The sequence below is a fragment of the Octopus bimaculoides genome, chromosome 1 (assembly GCF_046866305.1).
Source record: "Octopus bimaculoides isolate indiv1 chromosome 1, ASM4686630v1, whole genome shotgun sequence".
In the NCBI taxonomy this organism is placed as follows: Eukaryota; Metazoa; Mollusca; class Cephalopoda; order Octopoda; family Octopodidae; genus Octopus; species Octopus bimaculoides.
Genome location: NC_142928.1, coordinates 88,175,610 through 88,198,342, shown reverse-complemented (window position 1 = coordinate 88,198,342; position 22,733 = coordinate 88,175,610). Strand labels below are relative to the sequence as shown.

At 35.9% G+C, this 22,733-nt stretch overlaps 1 protein-coding gene across 5 annotated transcripts; it reads right to left on the bottom strand.

Moving 5' to 3' along the window:
- Nucleotides 1-1,628: 1,628 nt before the first annotated feature.
- Nucleotides 1,629-17,671, bottom strand: LOC106876320 (coenzyme Q-binding protein COQ10 homolog B, mitochondrial). Of its 5 annotated transcripts, none has more exons than XM_052968061.2 (6): nt 16,634-17,671; nt 11,948-12,090; nt 10,925-11,015; nt 6,974-7,166; nt 5,991-6,092; nt 1,629-5,719 (listed from the first exon to the last, which is right to left on the bottom strand). In XM_052968061.2, exons 2-6 carry the CDS (start codon nt 11,964-11,966, stop codon nt 5,555-5,557), a joined length of 570 nt encoding a protein of 189 aa, XP_052824021.1. In that variant the 5' UTR covers nt 11,967-12,090; nt 16,634-17,671; the 3' UTR covers nt 1,629-5,554. The 5 variants fall into 5 exon arrangements, with proteins under 5 accessions (XP_052824021.1, XP_014780307.1, XP_052824018.1 ...); XM_014924821.3 differs by having other exon boundaries at nt 10,929-11,015; XM_052968058.2 differs by having other exon boundaries at nt 17,626-17,671.
- Nucleotides 17,672-22,733: the final 5,062 nt, after the last annotated feature.

The following is a 22,733-nucleotide window of genomic DNA, read 5'->3' as shown; positions in this document are numbered from 1 at the left end:
TTGGGGTTGATAAAATAAGTATGAGTTGAATTCTGGGGTCAGTGTAAGTTACTTACCCACTCCCCTGAAATTGCTGGCATTGTGCCAAAATTGGAAACAAATATTTTACAGTAAGTCTATCTCTCTCTTTCTCTCTCCCACATTTTACTAAGTTTAGTGTGACTCCTGGTTTTGTTAGGTATCTCTTATATGCTTTCTTTAGCAATTTATCGATCTTCTTACTGATACTTCTAACATTTGTAGATGGTGTTTAACTTTTCATCTTCTGCACAACACATAGAAAATATCCTCCAAAGCATTCATGACAACCTAGTCTACTTCAACACAATCTTTACACATGTCAAAGAATTAATCTTGCAACATGAAATTTTCCCAACTTGGGAGCAATACAGACCTAAAACCTTCCAACATTGCAAATAAGTCTCTGATGATCTTTCATAGTGATCACATATTATAACATTGCTAGGTTTCTTTTATTAGGACCACAAAATTCCAACAGAGTCTGGTCTAAAGTATAAATGTGATTTACATTATTCTTCACATATTTGGGATGGCATTGTGACAACACAAACCTCTTAGACTACATACAAAAGAGAAAAAGCCAGCTGATTAACTGGTAAAGATTCACTCACTAAAATACTAGACAAGACATTCTTTTTGAACCTTTTAGTATTTAAATTGGCCATATCAGGCCCAAATATTCTGCCTGTTTTATATTCAAACAGGCGAAATCCAGTCTCATATACTTGTCCTACAATGTCATTCTAAACACAAGCAGTCATACTAATGAAATCTCAAGGCTACAAGATAACGCATGATTTATTGAAAATAATGTGAATAAATAAGCATTGCATTTGACAGAGTTACCTGAATACGAAAGAGTTAATTTATTTCTAATCAAACTACAATAATCAATCCTAAACTGCAAGCTAAAAACTACCTCTGCCTAAGGCTTACCAATGCATTTGCTTCTGCTCCATTTCACAGATCAGCTCTTAAATACTTATTTTTCTCTATTCCTTTATAACTAGAGCTCATTTTGAGGTCTCCACTTTGGTTTTACATTTTCAATGTTAAATGATGATGATGATCATCATCATTCCAATGTGTTAGTAGGATGGTAAACACCCTTATGGATAAACTTGCAAAATATGAACATTTAATGTATTATCACTATCATTGAAAACTGTAACATTACTCTAATGATTTAAACTTTTCATTTGGACAACAGGGTAACTTGTGCCATCTTGAATATGATCATGTATGTGTAGCCCCAAAATAACATGTAGTTCTGTATAATGCACAGCATTAATTTTTAGGTTTAAAAATATAGGGGAAAAATTTGTATTACAAATGAATAAATATGATAACCTCATTATCTATATGATTATATTATTGAGTTAATATTTCTGTTTACTAGGATGTCAAGATCATTGTTTTATTTGAGCTGTAGTTTATGATTTGCTGTTGGAGACAAAGCTTACATATTGTTTAGACTGTCAAGTTTTTCTCAATAGCAAAATAATCAGTTCATTTGAGTATATTTAATCATGTTTTACTGAATGTTATTCATATTAAGGTAAACCAAATAAAATTTCCTTTCATAGACCAAAACAAAACTGAAAATATTAAGTTAAAAAATCATTTTATTAATATAATAACTATAAAGTATTAGTAAGTAGAAAAGAAAACATTGCCTTGATAGGGAAATAGTCATGCTCAATAAGCAGAAAAGGATTAGGTAGAAATTCTATACAGTGTACCCAGTGTAAAGACTGGATACATGAGGCATAGTGGAATCAATGAAAAGATAGACTTCATATGTGACAGATGTACAGGGACAATAAGTATAAGAGCACATGGGAAATAAGATACTCTCAATCTAATTAGCAGCAGGGGTATTTTGAGAGTATAGGAGCTAGAGTAAGAACAGGTTGAAAAAAAGTTAGAAACTCTTAATTATACAGGCTACAAAGAGTTTCTCTTTCAGAGTGAAAAATAGATTGTATCATACTTGAGTATGAATTGCAAATGTTGCATGGGAGTGAAACACTGGTCCTGAATGTAGAGGGCATGCAAAGAGTAGTGAGATATCAGCCTTGAGTGTAGAGGGTTTGCAAAGGCTAGAAAGTGCATGAACAAAGGAATGCAGATGAGCCAAGAGAACCATTATGTATAAAATGAACCGTGTAGTGTGCAAGAGAGATATCTGTGCTGGTATGGGCATATGATATCAGCTCTGTAGAGGAAAGCATGGGGCATCAAAGTGGATATAACCTGAAGAGGAGATCCACAAAGAATTGTGAAGACCGATCTCATAAAGGAGATGACTGATTACAAGCAGTTTGGTGGGAGATATGCCTGCCTGTGCAAGCATGGTGAAATGAATGTTAAAAGTATTTGAAGCTAAATGTTGCCATATATTTTCTCCTTTTTGCAAAACAATAAAGCACGACAGACAATCTCTATTTGTGTCAATTTCAAAATTACACACACATACAGTTTTTTGTTGTTTTTACAAATGCTTTATTCTATGCTGGCATAGGTTACATGAAACTTTGTTGAAATAATACTGTATGGTTGGATTCCTTTCCTGTCACCAACCTTTACTTATTTCCAAATAAGGTACTTATTCTAGTGGTTGTTTGGGCAACAAAATATGATTGCTGGATGTGTTTTTAAAGCATCAGTAAATATTAACATCATCTTAGAAATAGTAAGTGTGTAAACAATGTTAAAACACAACTAGGAGGATATAAACACTTGTACACAAACATATATGATGGGCATCCATACATTTTCAGTACAATTTCACACAAGGTTAGCCAGCAATGATAGAAGAGACATCATCATCATCATTGTTTAACGTCCGCTTTCCATGCTAGCATGGGTTGGATGATTTGACTGAGGACTGGTGAACTGGATGGCTGCACCAGGCTCCAATCTGATCTGGCAGAGTTTCTACAGCTGGATGCCCTTCCTAACACCAACCACTCCGAGAGTGTAGCGGGTGCTTTTACGTGCAACTGGCACGAGGGCCAGTCACGTGGTACTGGCAATGGCCACGCTCAAAATGGGTGTATTTTACGTGCCACCTGCACAGGAGCCAGTCCAGTGGCACTGGCAACGACCTCGCTCAAATGTCTTTTCACGTGCCAGGAAGGTGAAGCTGGTAACAATCACACTCAAATGGTGCTATTTACGTGCCACTGGCACGGAAGCCAGACAGCTGCTCTGGCACATGTATAACCATGTGTGTGGTGTGTCTGTATCATGATGATGATCATTCCTTCCTGGAGGTGAGGGCTTGCATCGTCTACAGAATCTAAGAGCAATATTGTAGAGAGCCTACAGCTGTGTGGTTCAGAAGTTTACTTCCCAACCACATGGTTCAAGGTTCAGTCCCACTGCATGGTACCTTAGGCAAGTGTCTTCTACTATAGCCAGCCAAAGGCCCTGTGACTGGATTTGGTAGATGGAAACTAAAAGCAGCCCATTGGATATATGTACATATATATATGTGTGTGTCTGTGAGTATGAGTACACTTGTGTCTCATTGTCTTGGCACAGTGTGGTAGTTGTAAATGAGTGTCACTGTCATGCAAGCAGTGTCACTCATTTCCAATATTCTGTGGAAACATGTCTGACCATGAGGAAATATTACCTTGCTTGGAAACAGGTATGGACTGGCAACAGGACAAGCATTTGGCCATAGAAAATCTGCCTCAATAAACTCCATTCAACCCATACAAGCATGTATGGATCTGGATGTTGTGCATTGCACTGGATATATGTGTGTAAGTGCATGCATATGCAACATTACTCATACATTATATACACACATGACATATGATAACAGTTAATCTGTCTGATCTGAGTTGAGTCCAGTGATGGAAATGGGTTTTAAGAACTGGGGATATGTTAAGGTCTGTTAGGGTGAGGTTGGTAAGGTGGGAGAATGGGCACTGTAAACTGAATGGGTACCATCACACCCAGCTGTAAAGTACAGAACATTGTCCTCCTACATACCCTTATTGCCATCACTGAGTCCCACCGACTTACAAATGAAAATAAAAACAATTGCTTTCAAAATTTCTAAAGATTATGAAGACATGATTATGAAGAAACCTTACCCATACATGGGCACAGATGTGGCTGTGTAGGAAAGAAGCTTGCTTCTCAACCACATAGTTCCGGGTTCAGTTCCACTGCATGACACCTTGGGCAAGTGTCTTCTACTATATCCTCAGGCGGACCAAAATCCTGTGAGTGGATTTCGTAGACAGAAACTGAAAGAAGCCTTTCATATATAAATATATCTACGTGTGTGTGTCTTTGTTTGTCCCCAACCACCACCTGACAACTGGTGATGGTATGTTTACACCAACAGAATAAGTACCAGGCTTAATAAAAGGCACTGGAGTTGATTCATTTGACTAAAAAATTCTCCAAGGTAGTGCCCAAGCATGGCCGCAGTCTAACAACCAAAACAAGTAAAAAATACATAGAAAGAACGAAGAAATAACAACCATTTCAGCTGAAATACATAGATAATAGAATCAAACAAACAACGCAAAATTATTTACAACTCAAAGCTTAAACTTTATCACATTGGCACAAATTCTTTACATATCTTCCTTAGTGTAAAAAAAATAAAACCAAAATTCAAAAATCCTCCTTACAACCAAAGACTACTACCATTTATCTTTTTTACCATTCACTAGATTTTATAATCTTGTGTATTGATAGGTTTGCCACCGGGGTCATTTTAAGAATTTTACATGAGAAATTTTATTGTATTCATTTCATCTGTAAAAGCTTCCTATAGAATGTTTTATACTTTTCTGCACATTGATATATTCCAATATACAGAATCTATTAATTCCTGCCAAGTTGTTATTTAGAATTACATGGTAATCCCAACTGAGTGTATAGAGAAGCAGTCTTTAACCCTTTAGCATTCACATTATTCTGTCAAAAGTAATGCTTATTAATTCATATCATTTTGAATTATTTTGTAGCTTTGAGATTTTGACGAGGTAGCTGGTAATTTTTAAAATGATATTGTAGGGTTAGTATGAGAGGCCATATCTGGCCGGTTTAAACATAAAACAGGTAGAATATTTTGGCTAGATATGACTGGTTGAAAATGCTAAAGGGTTAAATATTACACTTGCTTGAGGATCAGGAATAAAATCTTCAAGTAACAACCCACATATACTTGGCTTTGAATAAATATTATTCTATGGTGCCTAACAGTATTGTGTACTTTCTTTTATGCAAAAGTGAATTTCACATTTAGTGTGTGTGTGTGAGAGAGAGAAATGCAATTTATTAATCTCAAGATATTGCATGAATATGAAAAGCTCTCCTAAAAATTGTTTCAATATAATTTCCAATATACTAAACTCGTTTTTAGATCAATTCTATAAATATACTAAAAGCCTTATTAGCAGTGCAGCAGAAAGAAGTTTTTTTGAATACATTTTCATATTTTGGTGATAATAGAATAAATATTTAATATTAATTCATTCAGCATAGAAAATTACTTGTGTCAAGATACATATTTGATTATTTTAGGGTTTTGACTTTTGATACATTCTGGTCCATAGATACTTTTTGTTCTTTTAAGAAAAGATTTCACCATTTGCTTGACCACTTCATCAAAAAACAATGTTGACAGCTGAGAGTGTAATGCTGATCGGAATTCAAAAGCCACCTACAGAAAAGCAGAAGGAAATTAACATATAAGTTAGTTTCATTTAAAAATTGAAAAAAATATTTGGAACAAATTTAAATTGCTAACTAGATACTATTTTAAATCTGTATATGAACAACGATAAGTATGAAAAGTATACTAATATGAAAAGAAGCTGGTAAAAATATTGAAGAGTAATGCTAGTTATTAAGAAATTAAAGATGTATACTATCTGTGTGACTGAAATTTTACAAAAATGTTCATAAAAGCATCAATCTTTTTGAATACTAACTGCAAAGTCAAGTACACAAGTGTTTTCGTTATTTGGTAAACCGGGTCTAAATCGCCATGTTGTTTCCAATAAATTAAATAGCTTGCCATTTGTGCATTCAGACTGAAATAATAAATGTGAAATTTATTAATTCTTGCAAATTGAAGCATTTTATTAAAGATATTATAATGCTGCATACTTATCTTAAAATGAACTTAAGCTCTAATTTAGTTTAGAGGTACAGTAAATATACATTCAAATTTAAATAATCATAGATGGAGTTTAAAACTATCAACAGAAAGAGTAAGCAGCATATCTTGTGTTTTCACTTCAAGAAGATATTTGATAGAAGTAGACATGCTGAAGTAAGGGAGATAATTAAGAATAATTGGTTCATTAGAATTGTTGAATCAGGAATAGTAACACAATCAGATATTTAAATTTTAGATGGTTGTTTTCAATGTCCCAATCTTAGTAATTGACTTTCTACTTGAGTTTTTAAAGAGTTAACACTTGAATTAAGGATTATATCAAGAACTCAATATACACAGTCAAGGAATTTCAGAAGCTTAAAATTCACAATGTTTATGTTATAAGCTTTTATGTCATATTTGAATGAGTTGTACAGCAAATATGATTTTGCAAAAATATTTCCATTTTCTCTGTATTTTGTGCTTTCATGTCTTAAACTAATTTCAATTGGTTTTGCATTCTCACTCTGAGAATGGAGAATGTGAATTAGATAAGGTTTTGAGAATATATCACAAAGGTAGAAGTATATCAAAGCAAATGAAATTTAGTGAAAAAGTAAAAGATACACATCTCTTTAAGAATAAAATATGTAAACCCATTTTCAGGTTAGAAAATTATTAATGAGTTTAAAATTTTTATTGAAATTTTAATTTAAGTAAATACGTTTTATACAATGTGCAAAACCTTTTTATAAGCAAAACTATTTTTCTGTAAAACAAGTATTACATTAAAATTATTGAATATAAACATACCTTCACTAAATGTGGCTTAGCTAAAGTCACTACAGATGTATACTGCTCTATAAGTGGAGGAAAACCAATCTGTAATTTTGCTTTAAAGTGGTTTGGCAGCCTATGAAATATAACGGCCTTTGTACACCAAGGAACAAACTCAGGATACCTTTCAACATCTGCTACAACTGTGAATATTTGCTCCATTGAATAGCTGCAAAAGAAACCAAGAAGCTATGACTTTCTGCATCAGTTTTCCTGTTGGGCAGCAGAAGTATTGAAATGTTACACTAAATGCTTTATAGTATTTAGTTCTGATCTTCTGCATTCTGAGCCTAATAACTATCAGGGTTAACTTTGCCTTTCATTCTTTGGGGTTTAACAAGGTGAGTTCCAATGTGCCAATGTTAAAAATCAATATAAATAATACTAATACTATTTTAGTAATTATTCTATTGGTCTATTAGTGCTGAAAGAAGTAAAGCAATAGAGCTAACCAGGTTACTGGAAGGATGCTATGAATGCAATTTCAAAAATATATTCAACTTACTTTGTGTGGAAATGAAATCATCACAAAGTAAACTTTGTTTTTGAATACACAAGCATTTCATTAAATAACCAACAATTTTAGGTAGCCAAGTCAAATACATCTCTCCCTAACAAAATTTGGTTTGTGTCTAGCCATCCATTAACTGTATTTACTTATATGACCTTCTCTAACCATGTGTCACACTCTACATACTTATCCACCCACCTTTCTCAATTCTTTGTCCATATTCTCTTATACTTATCTTGTACTTTGAGAGTACTCTCAGACACATAGTCACACACTGTCTTCTTTCAAGCTACTCCCACCCACCCTTATACTGGGTCATCCCATAAACAGTGCAGTTTTTTTATACTTCTTTTATTTTTCAAAATTAAGATAAAGTTCTTTTTAAATCTAAAATATACTTTACAATTCTCTTCTATCTATCTGGTAGACTTGCAAGGCCCCTCTTCCAAAATTCACCTGTCTGTGATGAAAAATACTCCTCCAGTACTGTTCTGACCTTGTCCACAGAATTTATTTTTCTGTCCAAATGATTTTGAAGACTGCAGAATAAATGATAATCAGATGGGGCAATGTCTGGCGAATACAGTGGGTGGGGCATTGTTTCCCATTCAAACTGCTCCAGCCTTTGGAATGTCATCCTCGCTGTATGTGGCCGAACATTATCCTGATGGAAGAACACCTTTTGTGTTGAAACCAAAGATGGTCGTTTCTCTTCTAGTGCTGACTTAAGCCTCTCAAGCTACTTGCAGTAGATCTTTGTTATCATTTGGTTGGGGTTTAAAAGTTCAAAGTGGACTAAACCTTCTATATCCCACCAAACAGATAACAACACCTTACGTGGGTGAAGACCTTCTCTAGCCTGGGGTACCAGTGTTTCTCTTTCCCTACCCACTGTCTTCAGTACTTGACATTTTTATAGAGAACCAAGTTCTCATCACCAGTCACTATTTGGTCAAAAAAAGGTTCATTCGTGAGACGTGACAGCAAAGAAGAGCACACATTCACCCTCCGAATGCAATTAGATGTGGAAAGTTTGTAAGGAACACACTGACCCAATTTGTTGACTTTTCTGATGGCACACAGGTGTCAATGCATAGTTGAATGACCAAATCCAAACTTCTCTGCTAGTTCCTCAACAGTTACAATGGAATTTTGTACCATCAGGGTTTGCAGGGCGTCCTAGTTGAGCTCTACAGATCTTCCAGGACAAGGATCATCTTCTAGGCTGTAGTTTCTGGCTCGGAATTTCTGGAACCACAGTTGACACTGGCTTATACTTATTGTCCAATCCCCATATACTGAATTAATATTCCTTGCACTTTCCATTGCCTTCATAAAACAAAATATGCCGAATATGCTCCTTTGTTACTTCTATTATAGCTTTGAAAACATAACTGTTAAAATCGAATCTTCAAAAGTTGCACTAAGAATAAGCACAAGGTAAGATTACTACCTGCTTTTATAACAAGTTGATGTGGGTGGTTTATCCCATCTCCCTCTGACTTTTAGTTCATGCAATTGAAAAAACCGCATTATTTATGGGATGACCCAATATAATGCAGGATAGCTATGTACCTCTTCTATAGCAAAACTCATGTGCTTGTCCATCTACCATACTTTCGCCTCTTAATACCTGGAATAAAACCATTTCCTTCTCTATTACACCTTCACTTGATCAAGTTCTTTTCTTTGTCTTGTGAATTACTTGGCAATCTTACTAGTGTTTATGTCATGAAAAAAAAAAACAGCACCCAGTACACTCCATAGTAGTTGGTATTAGGAAAGGCCATCCAGCTATAGAAACCATGCCAAAATAAACACTAGAGCCCAAAGCAGACCTCCAAACCATGCCAACAGAGAGGACGGATGTTAACTGATGATGATTACAAAATAATTTTAAATAAGTGTTTTTAAAAGAATTAAAATTATCTTACATAAACTAGTGATATAACTTAAAGTTATTTTGAAGAAATATATGTTATTTTTAAGATAAATCAAAAGGAAAAGTCTATTGTAGATGTGTAATTTAAATTTAAATTGCCTGGCAACAGTCTTAATCTCACCATTTAAAATAAGTCATTATTCACATCTATTTTTCCATGTTACTATTGTTTGGAAAATATTGCTCATCATCAAATGTCTAGCACAGTCACTTCTGTGCATTTCAGCTGATGCTTTCAATGTCCAGCTTTTCTCTTGGTTCACTTCTCAAGTAGCACTAGGAGTTCATGCACTCTCTTACTACTGAGCATTCTGATCTTTGCAATTTTAACCTTTAGGTTTTAAATTCTAGATAATGTCATAAGGAAACCTGAAATTCATCAACAGAGTCAAGTCCTGAACATATAAAGGCTCCCAGCATCAAACAATCCTTATTTACTATAGTCCTTGAACATAAGGACAATAAAGAAAAGAAAGTTGAGGATAGAGACCTACTAGACCCCCTGCTTGTATGTTAGATTCCATACTAAATCTGTTGCTTACAGCATACCTGTACATGGAATGCATAACTCTCACAGTCCATTCACTTCATTTACACCTAGTTTCCCTATCATCCAACAGATTACAAAGTAAGAGGCTATCAAAAGCTATCCTAGAGGGACAAATGCAGTGTTAAGCTGTTGTTCCATTCCTTAGAGAAAAACACAAACAATATCTTATCCACATTAATCCTATCCCAAACTAATTTTACTAAAATCTTCTCACGACTTCAATTTTAAGCTTTTGAAAATGCACCTCAGCAATGCCTCTCCTTTGTCCTTGTAGCTATTAATGATACAGCTATGCCAGTCTTTAGGGGATAGAACATTTCTGTACTACTTGATTTAACTAAATAACTAACTAGCCTTAAGCCTTCAGCATCTCAGCAACTATTCCTGTTGGAGTTGTTGCTACACTGCCTTCATTTCTTTAATCACTTTATTAACCCTGAACATGACAGTTTCACTGGTAGGGAATGAAAACTATAACTTCTACTCAGAATCTTAAATATCTATTAGACTTAAAGCTTTTATCTATGATAGAAGTAACCTTTTCTTTCAGATTTTCCTCCCGTGAGGAAAAGATGGACTAAATTTTACCTTTCAAAGAAGATAAAATTTATTTCATCTTTTCATAGCATTTTAAATAATGAACTACAAGAGGGAAATCTGAAGGAAAATGATTTTATTAGTTACAAGAAAAGAATTTGTTAGAACATGTATAGCTCTGTAGATGTGTATGTGCTAACAGCATTAATTTCAAAATAAGTTGGGAAAGCTTTTATTGGTCATTCATCTACAGTATATGCTCTGAGGACATCAAATGTTTTCATGAAACTGAATTAAAATATTTAGCATTTGTGATATTCACATCAAAATTGTAAAAATTATCCAACAAAAAATTTTCTAGATTCTAATTTAAAATAAACATATTACTTGCCCAAGAAGTCTTCGTTCAGAATATTCCTTTCGTCTATTGTTGAAATTTGGCAATGTAAACAGTTCTCTTTTTTCTTGTCTCCATGGCCTAGGTTTAAATAAAATATCAATACATTATAAATTACATTGTTATGTCTTTATACTGAAACTGAGAAGTAGAAACACACATAAAACAAATGATGAGATTATGTCTGTTGTAATTGGTAAATTCTATATAGTTTTCACTAGGATGTTTAATAGTTAAAGAGGAAATGATATTTGATTGAAAATTACAAGAGAGACTATAATCTATTTAGAAAATATGCTGAATTTTAGAAAAACTTAGAAAATAACTACAAACTGAATGGAGATTGACACCTCAATAACGTTATTCAAATCATAAGTGGTTGCTGTTGAAATATATTATATATTCTTAAGAAATGAAATGCAAATACAGGAAAAAAAAATTAACAGTACAAAGTGTCATGCTTCATGTTATTATTATTATCATCATCATCATCATCATTGTTTAACGTCCGCTTTCCATGCTGGCATGAGTTGGACTGGTGAGCCAGATGGCTGCACCAGGCTCCAATCTAATCTGGCAGAGTTTCTACAGCTGGATGCTCTTCCTAACGCCAACCACTCTGAGAGTGCAGTGGGTGCTTTTACGTGCCACTGGCACGAGGGCCAGTCAGGCAGTACTGGTGACGGCCACGCTAAAATGGTGTTTTTTATGTGCCACCTGCACAGGAGCCAGTCCTGTGGCACTGGCAACGACCTCGCTCGAATGTTGTTTTTCACGTGCCACCAGCAGAAGTGCTAGTAAGGCAATGCTAGTAATGATCATGCTCGAATGGTGCTTTTTATGTGCCACTGGCATGGGAGCCAGTCAGTGGCCATGGCAACGATCACGCTCGGATGGTGCTTTTAACGTTCCACTGGCACGGGTGTCAGTCAGGCAATGCTATTAATTCTTAAATTGGTCTGAGCTCACACTCCAGTTTAAAAGAAAAAATGTGTTAATTATACTTCTTTTACCTGTGTAAAATTTGTCCATTGCGAATAACTTTTAGACAAGAGTGTCTCATATATCTAGACAAATGATGAGTCCGGACCATTAACTCCATATTTGTGTCATATTGGTCAATCACTACAACAGGTACTAATATATTATGACATGGCTAAAAAAAAAGAAACAAACAATAGTTAAAAAAATCTTGAAACACATTACTGTTGATATAAGGTCATCCCATAAATAATGTCTGAAATATCCTATATGTAATTTGTATCAAATTTTACAGTATTCTAAAGTGTCAGATGGTATTGACTGATACTCATATGAATTTGGAAACCTCTAACTTAATATAATTTCTTTTTGTAGAATAATCTGACTGAATTAATTACTAATATTAACTCCTCAAAGATGGACATATCAAAGGAACATTTAAGGCACATAATGCTTTTATGAGTTTAAAAAGGGAAACAGTGCAGTAGAACCAACCTGAAATATTCATTCTGCTTGTTAGGAAGAGTGCTTGAATTAAAGAAGTTGCAGAAGATGGTTTGAAAAGTTAAAAAATGATAATTTTGGCCTACGAGAGAGGCCATGAATAGAAAACCCTGTCGAATTTGATGAGGAGTTTCTTTTGTCAGAGTTTGAGAAATATTATGCTGCGTTAGTTGAAGAATTGGAGAGTAAGCTCAGTTCAAGTCATTCAACTGTTCACTGCCATCTTCAGCAGCTTGGAAAGGTGCCCAAACTTGGAAAATGGGTTCCCATGATTTAAGAGAATCTAACCGAAAATCACTAGTGAACATCTGCTCATCTCTTCACTCTTGTGAACATATCTCACTATTTTTGGACAGATTAGGGACTGGTGATGAAAAATGGATTGGATTTTTTTATGAAAATGTTAAGTGGTGCAGGTAATGGCTTAGTTGTGGAGAACAAGCTAAACCACAACCCCAAAAGGACCGCCATGCAAAAAAGGTTCTTCTTCCTGTTTGGTAGGATTGTATTGGAGTCACTGTGTCCTTTATTAAAATTCCTCTTGGTTTGTTAGTAATGTAGGCAACTGGAAATATGTTAAGTGTTTTAAGTGGTTGGAACTTTAAGGAACTCCTACTTTTACTGATGAAAAATTCTCTCTCTCTCTCTGTATGTCACATAAAATGTGTGTTAAGAGCATGGTTCAGTTCAGTTATAGAAAACAAGATTTACAGCATTTCAATTAGATATAACATTTCAATTAGATGTGCATTGAACACTACATTTGAAATAGAAGCAGTTTATTTGTTACTTTTTCGTGCGGGTGACACGTAAAAGCACCCACTACACTCTCTGAGTGGTTGGCGTTAGGAAGGGCATCCAGCTGTAGAAACTCTGCCAAATCAGACTGGAGCCTGGTGTTGCCATCCGGTTTCACCAGTCCTCAGTCAAATCGTCCAACCCATGCTAGCATGGAAAGCGGACGTTAAACGATGATGATGATGATGTGTTAATATACATTGCAGCTTAATTGATTTCCCATTCCTTAAGCAGTTGAAAGACATCTCTCTTCCTGGATAGGGGTCAGTATATATTTTAACCCTTTAGCATTCATATTACTCTGTCAAATATAATGTTATGTTATTCACATTGTTTTGAATTAATTATGCATTATCTCATAGTTTCGATATTTCAATGGTGTAATTGTTTATTTTTAGAATGATATTGTTGGGTAGATGTGAGAGGTCAGATTTGGCTGGCTTAAACATAAAACAGATAGAATATTTGGGAAGGATATCACCTGGATCGGCCAGGCTGTCTGGTACTCAGTCAGCTCCACTGGCCACAGCATTTGCTCCATTCCCCTTGTGCTCTTGCCATTCTCCTCCATGTTGCCCAAACATTTTTCTTAAATCATCTTCCCACCTGACTGAAGGTCTTCTGAGTGGTCTTCCACTCACACAGGTACCACTCAACAACTGCATGGGTCCACCAATTGTTTGCAAATCTTGCAACATGACCTGCCCATCATAGCTGGATAGGGCTGGTTTAAATGCTAAAAGGTTACAGTGTATTTTTAATAAGTAGATTTGAATTAGTATTAAATGCTAAAAACATTTGTTGAGAATACAATGCTCCTATTGCTTGAAGTATCAATTATACCTAACTTTGGTACATAGCACAGTAAAAATCATAGGACACAAAACATACACATCTTGGCCAGTAGGTCTCTACTCTAACAACTTGACTAGCTGTTGTTCTGAGAAATACTAAATATGATTATGGTGTAGAATTAGCTGTAGAAATATAATTTGGGATGGTAATTCAGTTTGATAGCTAGAGACCTCTATCTGCATCTGAATGTGTTGGCTTGGGTTTTTTATTTTATTTCAGTGGAAACAAACCAGAAAGAATTTAAAAAAAATAACACAGTGGTCTATAATCTATTTATACAAAATCTCCTCTCTTCACAATATCAAAGTACAAGTGAAAGGCCTCCAGATTCAGGTCAATACAATTTGGCACTAGTGTTGTCTGCAGAATACAAAAGGCTGAAACAGATACTGCAAAGCATCTCATCCAACACTCTAACAGTTCAGTTTAGCACTGTCTTGGATTGATACTTTTTATTGTCCCCAAAAGGATGAAAGACAAAATTGACCTCACCAGGATATGAACCCAAAGCACAGAGAACCAAAGCAAATATCTTTTCTTCTATTGATACAAAGCCTGAAATTTTAGTGGGGGTGGCTAATCAACTACAACAATCTCAGTGTTCATCTGGTACATATCTTATCAACCTGCAAAGGATGAAAGACAAAGTTGATCTTGGTAGAATTTGAACTCAGAACATAAAGCTGGAAAAATTCTGCATAGTATTTTGTCCTGACTGCAATGTTGTTTACCTTTAAAAAATACAACCTTTTTTTCCCCCTCTGTTGATGGAACTTTTTTGTTTCTTATATTTAACATCGATGTGGTGTGCAAAAGAGATGGCTGCACTGGTATGGTCATGTGTTGCATATGGATGAGGATAGCTGTGTGTAAAAGTGTCACACCCTAGCAGTAGAGGGAACCTGTGGAAGAGGTAGACCCAGAAAGAGCTGGCCCTTGTGCTGGTGGCACGTAAAAAGTACTCACTACACTCTTGGAGTGGTTGGTGTTAGGAAGGGTATCCAACTGTAGAAACCTTGCCAGATCAGATTGGAGCCTAGTACAGCCTTCTGGCTTGCCAGTCCTCAGTCAAACTGTCCAACCCATGCCAGCATAGAAAGCAGACGTTAAACGACGATGATGATGATGAATGTATTTCATTCCTCTAAAACATGCAAGGTTTGTTCCAATAAACTAATCCTGTTATAAATATCAATTTAAGTGATGAAGATTGACTATGGGAATGCTGTAAGATAAATGAAGACCTCATGTTCTAAACCTCAGTGTCATCTTAAGACATAGAGACATTGAGCAATTGCCCAGGGGCCCAATTATGATATATGCATGTTGTAGCTTGCTGTCAATAAATATATACTACAGGACCAGTGCACTGATTTCCCTGGGTAATATAAGTATAATGCTACTAAGACAGTCCTGCTTAACATCATCATCATAATCCTCATCATCGTTTTACATCGGTTTTCCATGCTGGCATGGGCTGCCCAGGTTCCAATTGTCTGTTTTGGCATGATTTCTATGGATGGATGCCCTTCCTAATGCCAACCACTTTACAGTGTGCTGGGTGCTTTTTACATGCCACCGACATTGGTGCATCTACGTGGCACTGGCACGAGTGCATTTTATATAGAATCAACATAGATGCATTTTATGTGGCACCAGTACCTGCAAGACAAAGACTTCTCAGCTGGGAAAGGGAGTGGGGGGATGGCCATAAAAGACATGCCTGTATGTATGGTTGGCTGCGATTTTACTTAGCTTAAACTCCATCAAACCTGATTTTCTCTTCTGGAATTGATAAAATAAGTACCAGTAAAATATTTTGTCAAAGAAATTAACGTTCCTAACATTGTTACAGATTGGCCTTCTATTGAATCAAAGAGAACTTTTCATTAGATTTTTTAATAACAAACGAAGTAGAAAGTTTTCTGTTTAAAACACATAATCCGAGTAAATTTGGGAGTTTATTACTAGTGGAATCAGTTTTGTGGTATCATACGACCAATTCACTAACAATCATTTACGTTCTAAGTTCAAATTCAGCCAGGTCAACCTTAGTCTTTCATCCTTATAGGAGTGATAAGATAGTGTGCATATGTGCGTATATAATCGATTATAACCTCCTCCAAAACCTGTTGCCTGCCACATATGTTACAAATCAACATTATCATCATTATTAAACAGGTTTTCGTCGGTTGACACCGTTTAATTGCAGACGAATAAAAGAATCAAGCTTTCATAAAAAAAAGATAACGTCTAGAGAGAAATTAACAGGCAAATCCTTAAAACTTAGTAACAAATAGTTTCGAAGACGCTATTGTATAGGTATGCTGATCCAGTCTTCACGGGTGTTACCGTGCAAACAATGGAGATTGGAATGAACAGGATACTAATTAAATGTTTGCTAACTAATTAAATGTTTAATCAAAAGAAATCCTAATTTTTATAAATTTAAGTGACTAAGATTGACGCCAAATTTAGCTTATATTGATTATGGAAAGAATATATTGCGAGGAAACAATTTACAAAAACTATTAAAAGCTTGTGTAAACAAAACTACTTACGTAACGTAATCATATCCCATATATGCCATAAGAATCAAAGAAAGTGTCGAAAGTAAGCTGTAGTGATATTGGTCACAAACAGTGATTTGGCAATGATGACAAATGATAGGTTGGTGAAAATGGTTTAATATCACACCCTTTCAAGAACTGTCATTTCAAAAATTACAAGTTTTGAGACAGAGTTGACACTCAGGAAAAAGAAAAATGACACCTTTTCATGCTGTCATTCCCTGATAGAACAAAATAAGCAAAAATAAATATCGCTTTCTTGGTGCGAGGAATTCTGCATATGTCAGTTTATATGTTCCGTTATATGAAAGATACACCACAAAAAGGTTATCTTTTTATCATTTAAATGGTTACCATTGACGATGAAGGAATAATCAACAACGAGGAATTTAATTATTGAAGCATTTTTTAGAGAACAAAATAAATTAACTTCTTAAAAAGTACTTTAAATACTTGTTTGGAAAATTATAATTTTAATGTAAACTAAACCGACATTTTGTTAAGAATCTTAGAATCAAAATACGTATAAAATTTAAATTTGTTTTATATGAATTGATTTACTTGTTCTCTCTTCACATATTCTACTTGTATATTATCATAGTAAGCATCTAACCAAAATTATCTAACTTAGGTAGGATATATGGAATATCACACACATCCCACTGTATATTTCTTAAACTTTATATTTATTCACCGACATTATATTTATATGCAAAAAACATTTGAAACAATAAGTCAAAACCAAAATATAATACCAATATTAGAGTGACATTGAAAGTTCAAAAAGCAGAACATGACGATGGGAAATCTAATGTAAACATGTGGTATTTGATGGCCTTGATCGATCGATCAGTGACACTTTAAAAGGTGAATGTCAGAAAACCATTCAAAATTAAACATATGAGAAGTTACAAGAATGGAAGGAAATTTGTTATAATTAAAATCATTAATGTAAATAGCAGAATACACAGTTTTACGCTCACCTTAAAAATGCGCGTACTGATGTCCTCGAAAAGTACTGAAGTGGTTGCCGGAGAACTACTTTCTTAGTTACTTCCCTTCGTACATTTTATCGCCGAAAGTTGTTGTTGTTGGCATTCCGTCGCTTACGACGTCGAGGGTTCCAGTTGATCCGATCAACGGAACAGCCTGCTCGTGAAATTAACGTGCAAGTGGCTGAGCACTCCACAGACACGTGTACGTAGTTCTCGGGGATATTCAGCGTGACACAGTGTGACAAGGCTTGCCCTTTGAAATACAGGCACAACAGAAACAGGAAGAAAGAGTGAGAGAAAGTTGTGGCGAAAGAGTACAGCAGGGTTCGCCACTATCCCCTGCCGGAGCTTCGTGGAGCTTTAGGTGTTTTCACTCAATAAACACTCACAACGCCCGGTCTGGGAATCGAAACCGCGAGTCCGCTGCCCTAACCACTGGGCCATTGCACCTCCATCGTCGAAAGTATAAAAGGCATAAAAATATAATTCACTTCGCATTCTTTCTACTTGCATTTAAAATCATCACTCGGAATAAAAGCAATTGAGGGAGCGACTAGATAAGACAAGGGTAACCAGCGGTCCACGGGACTTTCTGAGTGACACGCCTTGCCTAACGAAAAATTACTTAAAATTTTTTTTTAGTAGTGCGGCCTGCTTCTCAGAAAAGGGTGAGCATGTCTCTACTAGATCGTCTCTCACTCAGTCTGCTTGAAATAGCAACAAAATCTCCATCAAACAACACCCTATGTTTCTTAGAAAAGAACATAGTCTATAAAGTGATCCTGAATTCATTCTCTGTATACTGGAAAAAAAGAGAGGATGGTCACGGCTGGAATGCCTTTGATCATAAGTTTGATTGGTCATGGTTGAAATAAGTTAAACAACAATTACAGCCACCACTCATTGGTTTCTAACATAAACAAAGACCTGTTATATAAAACGGTTATGTCTGAGGAAACTACGGTAGCTGGCAATTTATGTACACACACACACACACACAACGTCCACTTTTCCATCTTTGCATAGGTCAAAAGGAATTTGTTGAGACAGATTTTCTAGAGTTGGATGCGCTTTCTGTCGCCAACCCACATCTATTTTCAAGCAAGGTAATATCTTCCCATGGATAGACATATTTTTTTTATGGAAGATTGGAAATGAACAACATCGTTTGTATGTTGGTGATGTTCTTTTACAATCATCACATGATATCAAGCGGACGGTAGATGACAGTATAAAATCTGCCTCAACAAATTTTGTGACTCATGAAAGCATAGAAAATAGCAGACGGTATTGTGGTTTAAACATGCCATATAACCCCTCATAACTTCATTATTTTTTTGAATTTTCCTAAATTTTTTTTGCGAATTTGTATTGTACAAATGGGAATTCACACGACTATGAAATTTTAAAAATCACAGTCCGAATTTTTGGCTTAAATTCCAGCAATAGACTATTAAATGTGTTTATGGGGAGATAGATTTTTAAAATCACCGATACGTCAGACTGACAGACAAACTAGTAGGGTATGAGGTGGTCGTGCGATGTGCTTAAAGTAACAGCTAAATAGCTTTTAAATCACGCACGACTTTTTTTTTTGAATAATCGTATGAATTCCCGTGTATAGATTACAAATTCGCAAAAAATTTTTTTTTAATACCAGAAAATGGTGCTTAAAGCAGAATTCCTCCAAATAGTATCTTTGAAAATGAAACTTTTGCTGCTAAGCTTTTACTTACGACTCTTTCTTGTTAACATCTTGCTGGATGCTATTTTCCCCCCATTTCTTATTTTTTAACTGTAGTTAATATCTGTAGAATGAAAGATATCTTTTGTAAATGAAAGGTGTCAACTGACTAAAGCCTATTTAATAACGATAGTGATGCTGATTCTAACATATGCTAAAAGCAACAGGTTTTGAGGGAATGTATAATCAATAATACATACGTACATGTATTAAATTAGATTAATATATATACATGGGTGCAGGCATGGCTGTGTGGTGAGGAGCTTGCTTCCCAACCACATGGTTCCCCATTCAGTCCCACTGTGTGGAACCGTGAGCAAGTGTCTTCCATAGTCTCAGGCCGACCAAAACCCTGTGAGTGGATTTGGTTGATGGAAACTGAAAGAAGCCTGTCGTATATATGTATATATATACGTATATCTATGTGTGTGTGTTTGTGTTTGTTCCCCCACCATCACTTGACAACCAGCAATAGTGTGTTTATGTTCCCCATAACAGTTCAGTAAAAGATACTGATAGAATTATAGGAAAGTTGGTTATACATCATTAGATGTATACCTGACTTTCCTATATAATATTAAGAATATAACGGAACGCTGAACTCCAGACTATCAACTTAAACAACACTTTATTTAGGTGGTAAATATATACATCTTTGGCTCTTGTTACAGCTTCTATGTGTGTGAGCATAGTTGTTGGGACGTTATGTAGATGTGAGCAAGCTGTCGAGTGTAAGTCCAAAAGATGGAGAGTGACAGCTATACACGTAAAGAGACTGTCTCCGGGTTGGAATCTCAGAGACACTGCTTGACACGTCCATGCTCTATTGCTGGCCAGCAAGAAAGAGAATGAATTGAGCGGGAACGCTTGGTTGTTTAATTCTACGCATGCGTGAGACTACGCATGCGCACGGCGTTACTACAGGGCTCCCTTGCCAGTGCGAGAAACGCACGATAATATTAAATCTGTTAGAACGCCTGAGGCAGGATGGCCACTGAAAACCACCCACAAGATGTAGCACAAAACACACACAAAGAAAAATCAAAGAAATGAATGTACACTTGTGAGATACATGCATGCAATTTACGAATGAAATGACAATGACAAAACAACCGTGATGACAACTGTCCAGGAAACTGGAATCACGCGATGTAAAAGTCTGATTGTTTTCCCTGAAAGGAAAGTAAATGTATGAGTGCACAAGTGTGTGTGTGAGAAAAAAAACACAGAACATAGTAAAAGTGTCTGTAGAGACAAAAAATCCAGTTCGTACAAGAGTTACACAAGTTGATTTTGAATGTCCGTACTCAGGAAGTTGTGGTCAAGGAGCAGAGCTATAGTTGAGCTTCAGAATGCTAGTTGTGACTGGTTACCCGGTACGGAATATTCAATTCGGCTAGCTCTTATTGTTGTGCGTGAGTGGAAACATCCCTGGTGGTGGAGTTGTTGGCGCACGACATTGTAGTAGACAGTACATTGATGAAGACGTCGGCGCAGGAACTGCTATAGCTGTGTTCTGTATGTGTGGTGGTAATGGGTCTGTTGAAACTTGGCGACGTCGGGGGGAATGCTTGTAGTTGGTAGTAGTAATTGTTGTCGTCACGGTGGTAATCTTGGTTGAACGAAGCTGGTGGCGAAAAGGCTGCTTGGTGATGGGTGTTTGAAGAGGTGCGCTTTTACAGAGTCGACAGACAAATCTCTGTACGACCATTAGCAAAAACCTCGAAGAAAATTTTCTTAACCCAAGATGAAAAAAACGACTGTGCGAACTCAAAAAGGAGAAATGGTGATGAATGGAAAAACAGAGGACTCCTTTTATTTAAACGTGTCACACGGTCGAACACCAAAATATATATCAAAGATGATATACAAGTAATTATGTTAAACTACGGTAACATAGATTTCGTAAATACCAGTAATGAGACGATAGAAAAGACAACCGTATGAAATGAATAACAAGAGTTATTGTGTGGCATAAAAGATGTATGTGTATGTGAGAGTGTGAAATGCAACATATAAGAACATAATAAAAAACAGGCCGTCTATATGCATGTGAGATATCACAGCAGAAAGAAAGTCAGTACACGAGAATTTTATACCAAGTTTTTTTTTTGAGTACACAATTGGAAAGTCGCAGGCTGTAATTCTTGTCTATTTATCGTGAGTGGAAACATCCACTCTAACAGAGGCGAGAAAAAAAAAAAAAAACGTGCTTGTTGGTGTTGGTAATACGTAGTTCAGTCTCCATGGCCGTATTTGTTCTTTAGTCGGGGTTCACCAGCCATAAGTTGGTAGTCCAGAGTCCATGCTGCGTTTGTTTCTTCGTCGAATCACCACTTTATAAGAAAGTGGGTTATTGCAGCTCAGCGGGCTGCGTGATCGAATCACGTCGGGGGTCACCAGTATAGGAAAGTTGGTTATACATCATTAGATGTATACCTGACTTTCCTATATAATATTAAGAATATAACGGAACGCTGAACTCCAGACTATCAACTTAAACAACACTTTATTTAGGTGGTAAATATATACATCTTTGGCTCTTGTTGTTACAGCTTCTATGTGTGTGAGCATAGTTGTTGGGACGTTGTTATGTAGATGTGAGCGAGCTGTCGAGTGTAAGTCCAAAAGATGGAGAGTGACAGCTATACACATAAAGAGACTGTCTCCGGGTTGGAATCTCAGAGACACTGCTTGACACGTCCATGCTCTATTGCTGGCCAGCAAGAAAGAGAATGAATTGAGTGGGAACGCTTGGTTGTTTAATTCTACGCATGCGTGAGACTACGCATGCGCACAGCGTTACTACAGAATAAATGTCAGGCTTAAAAAAGTCCTGGGATTGATTTGTGTAGCTAAAACCCTTCATGGCGATGCCCCAGCATGGCCTCAGTCAAATAACTGAAACAACTATTACACTCCTCCAAACATAGCAGATGAATTTAAGTCTAACTGCTTTGGGAAGAGTCCGGAAAATAATAGAAGCAGAAATTTTTGGACATGGAAGCAAAACCTGGAATTGAAGAGCTTTCAAGTAAATACAGCAAAAATAAAAGGATTAGTTTATTGAAAGACAGGACTCTTATAGCATCATGAAAATGGCTGTGCAGTTTACAGAAAAGGAATTGGTAGAATTATATCTGGTGTTCCCAATGTAAACAATGAACACACAAGACGTGTAGTTGCATCACTACAGTCAATGATAGAAGGTAGATTTCTATTACACCAATTTGCTTCTTTTTGAGCTATTTGGTATTTTTCTCTGCTGGTCCCTTTCTTCCAGTCCTTTCAAGCTTATCTCCTTGCTACGCTGGTGTTGTCTGCAGTATTGTTCTACCACCACATCCCCTTG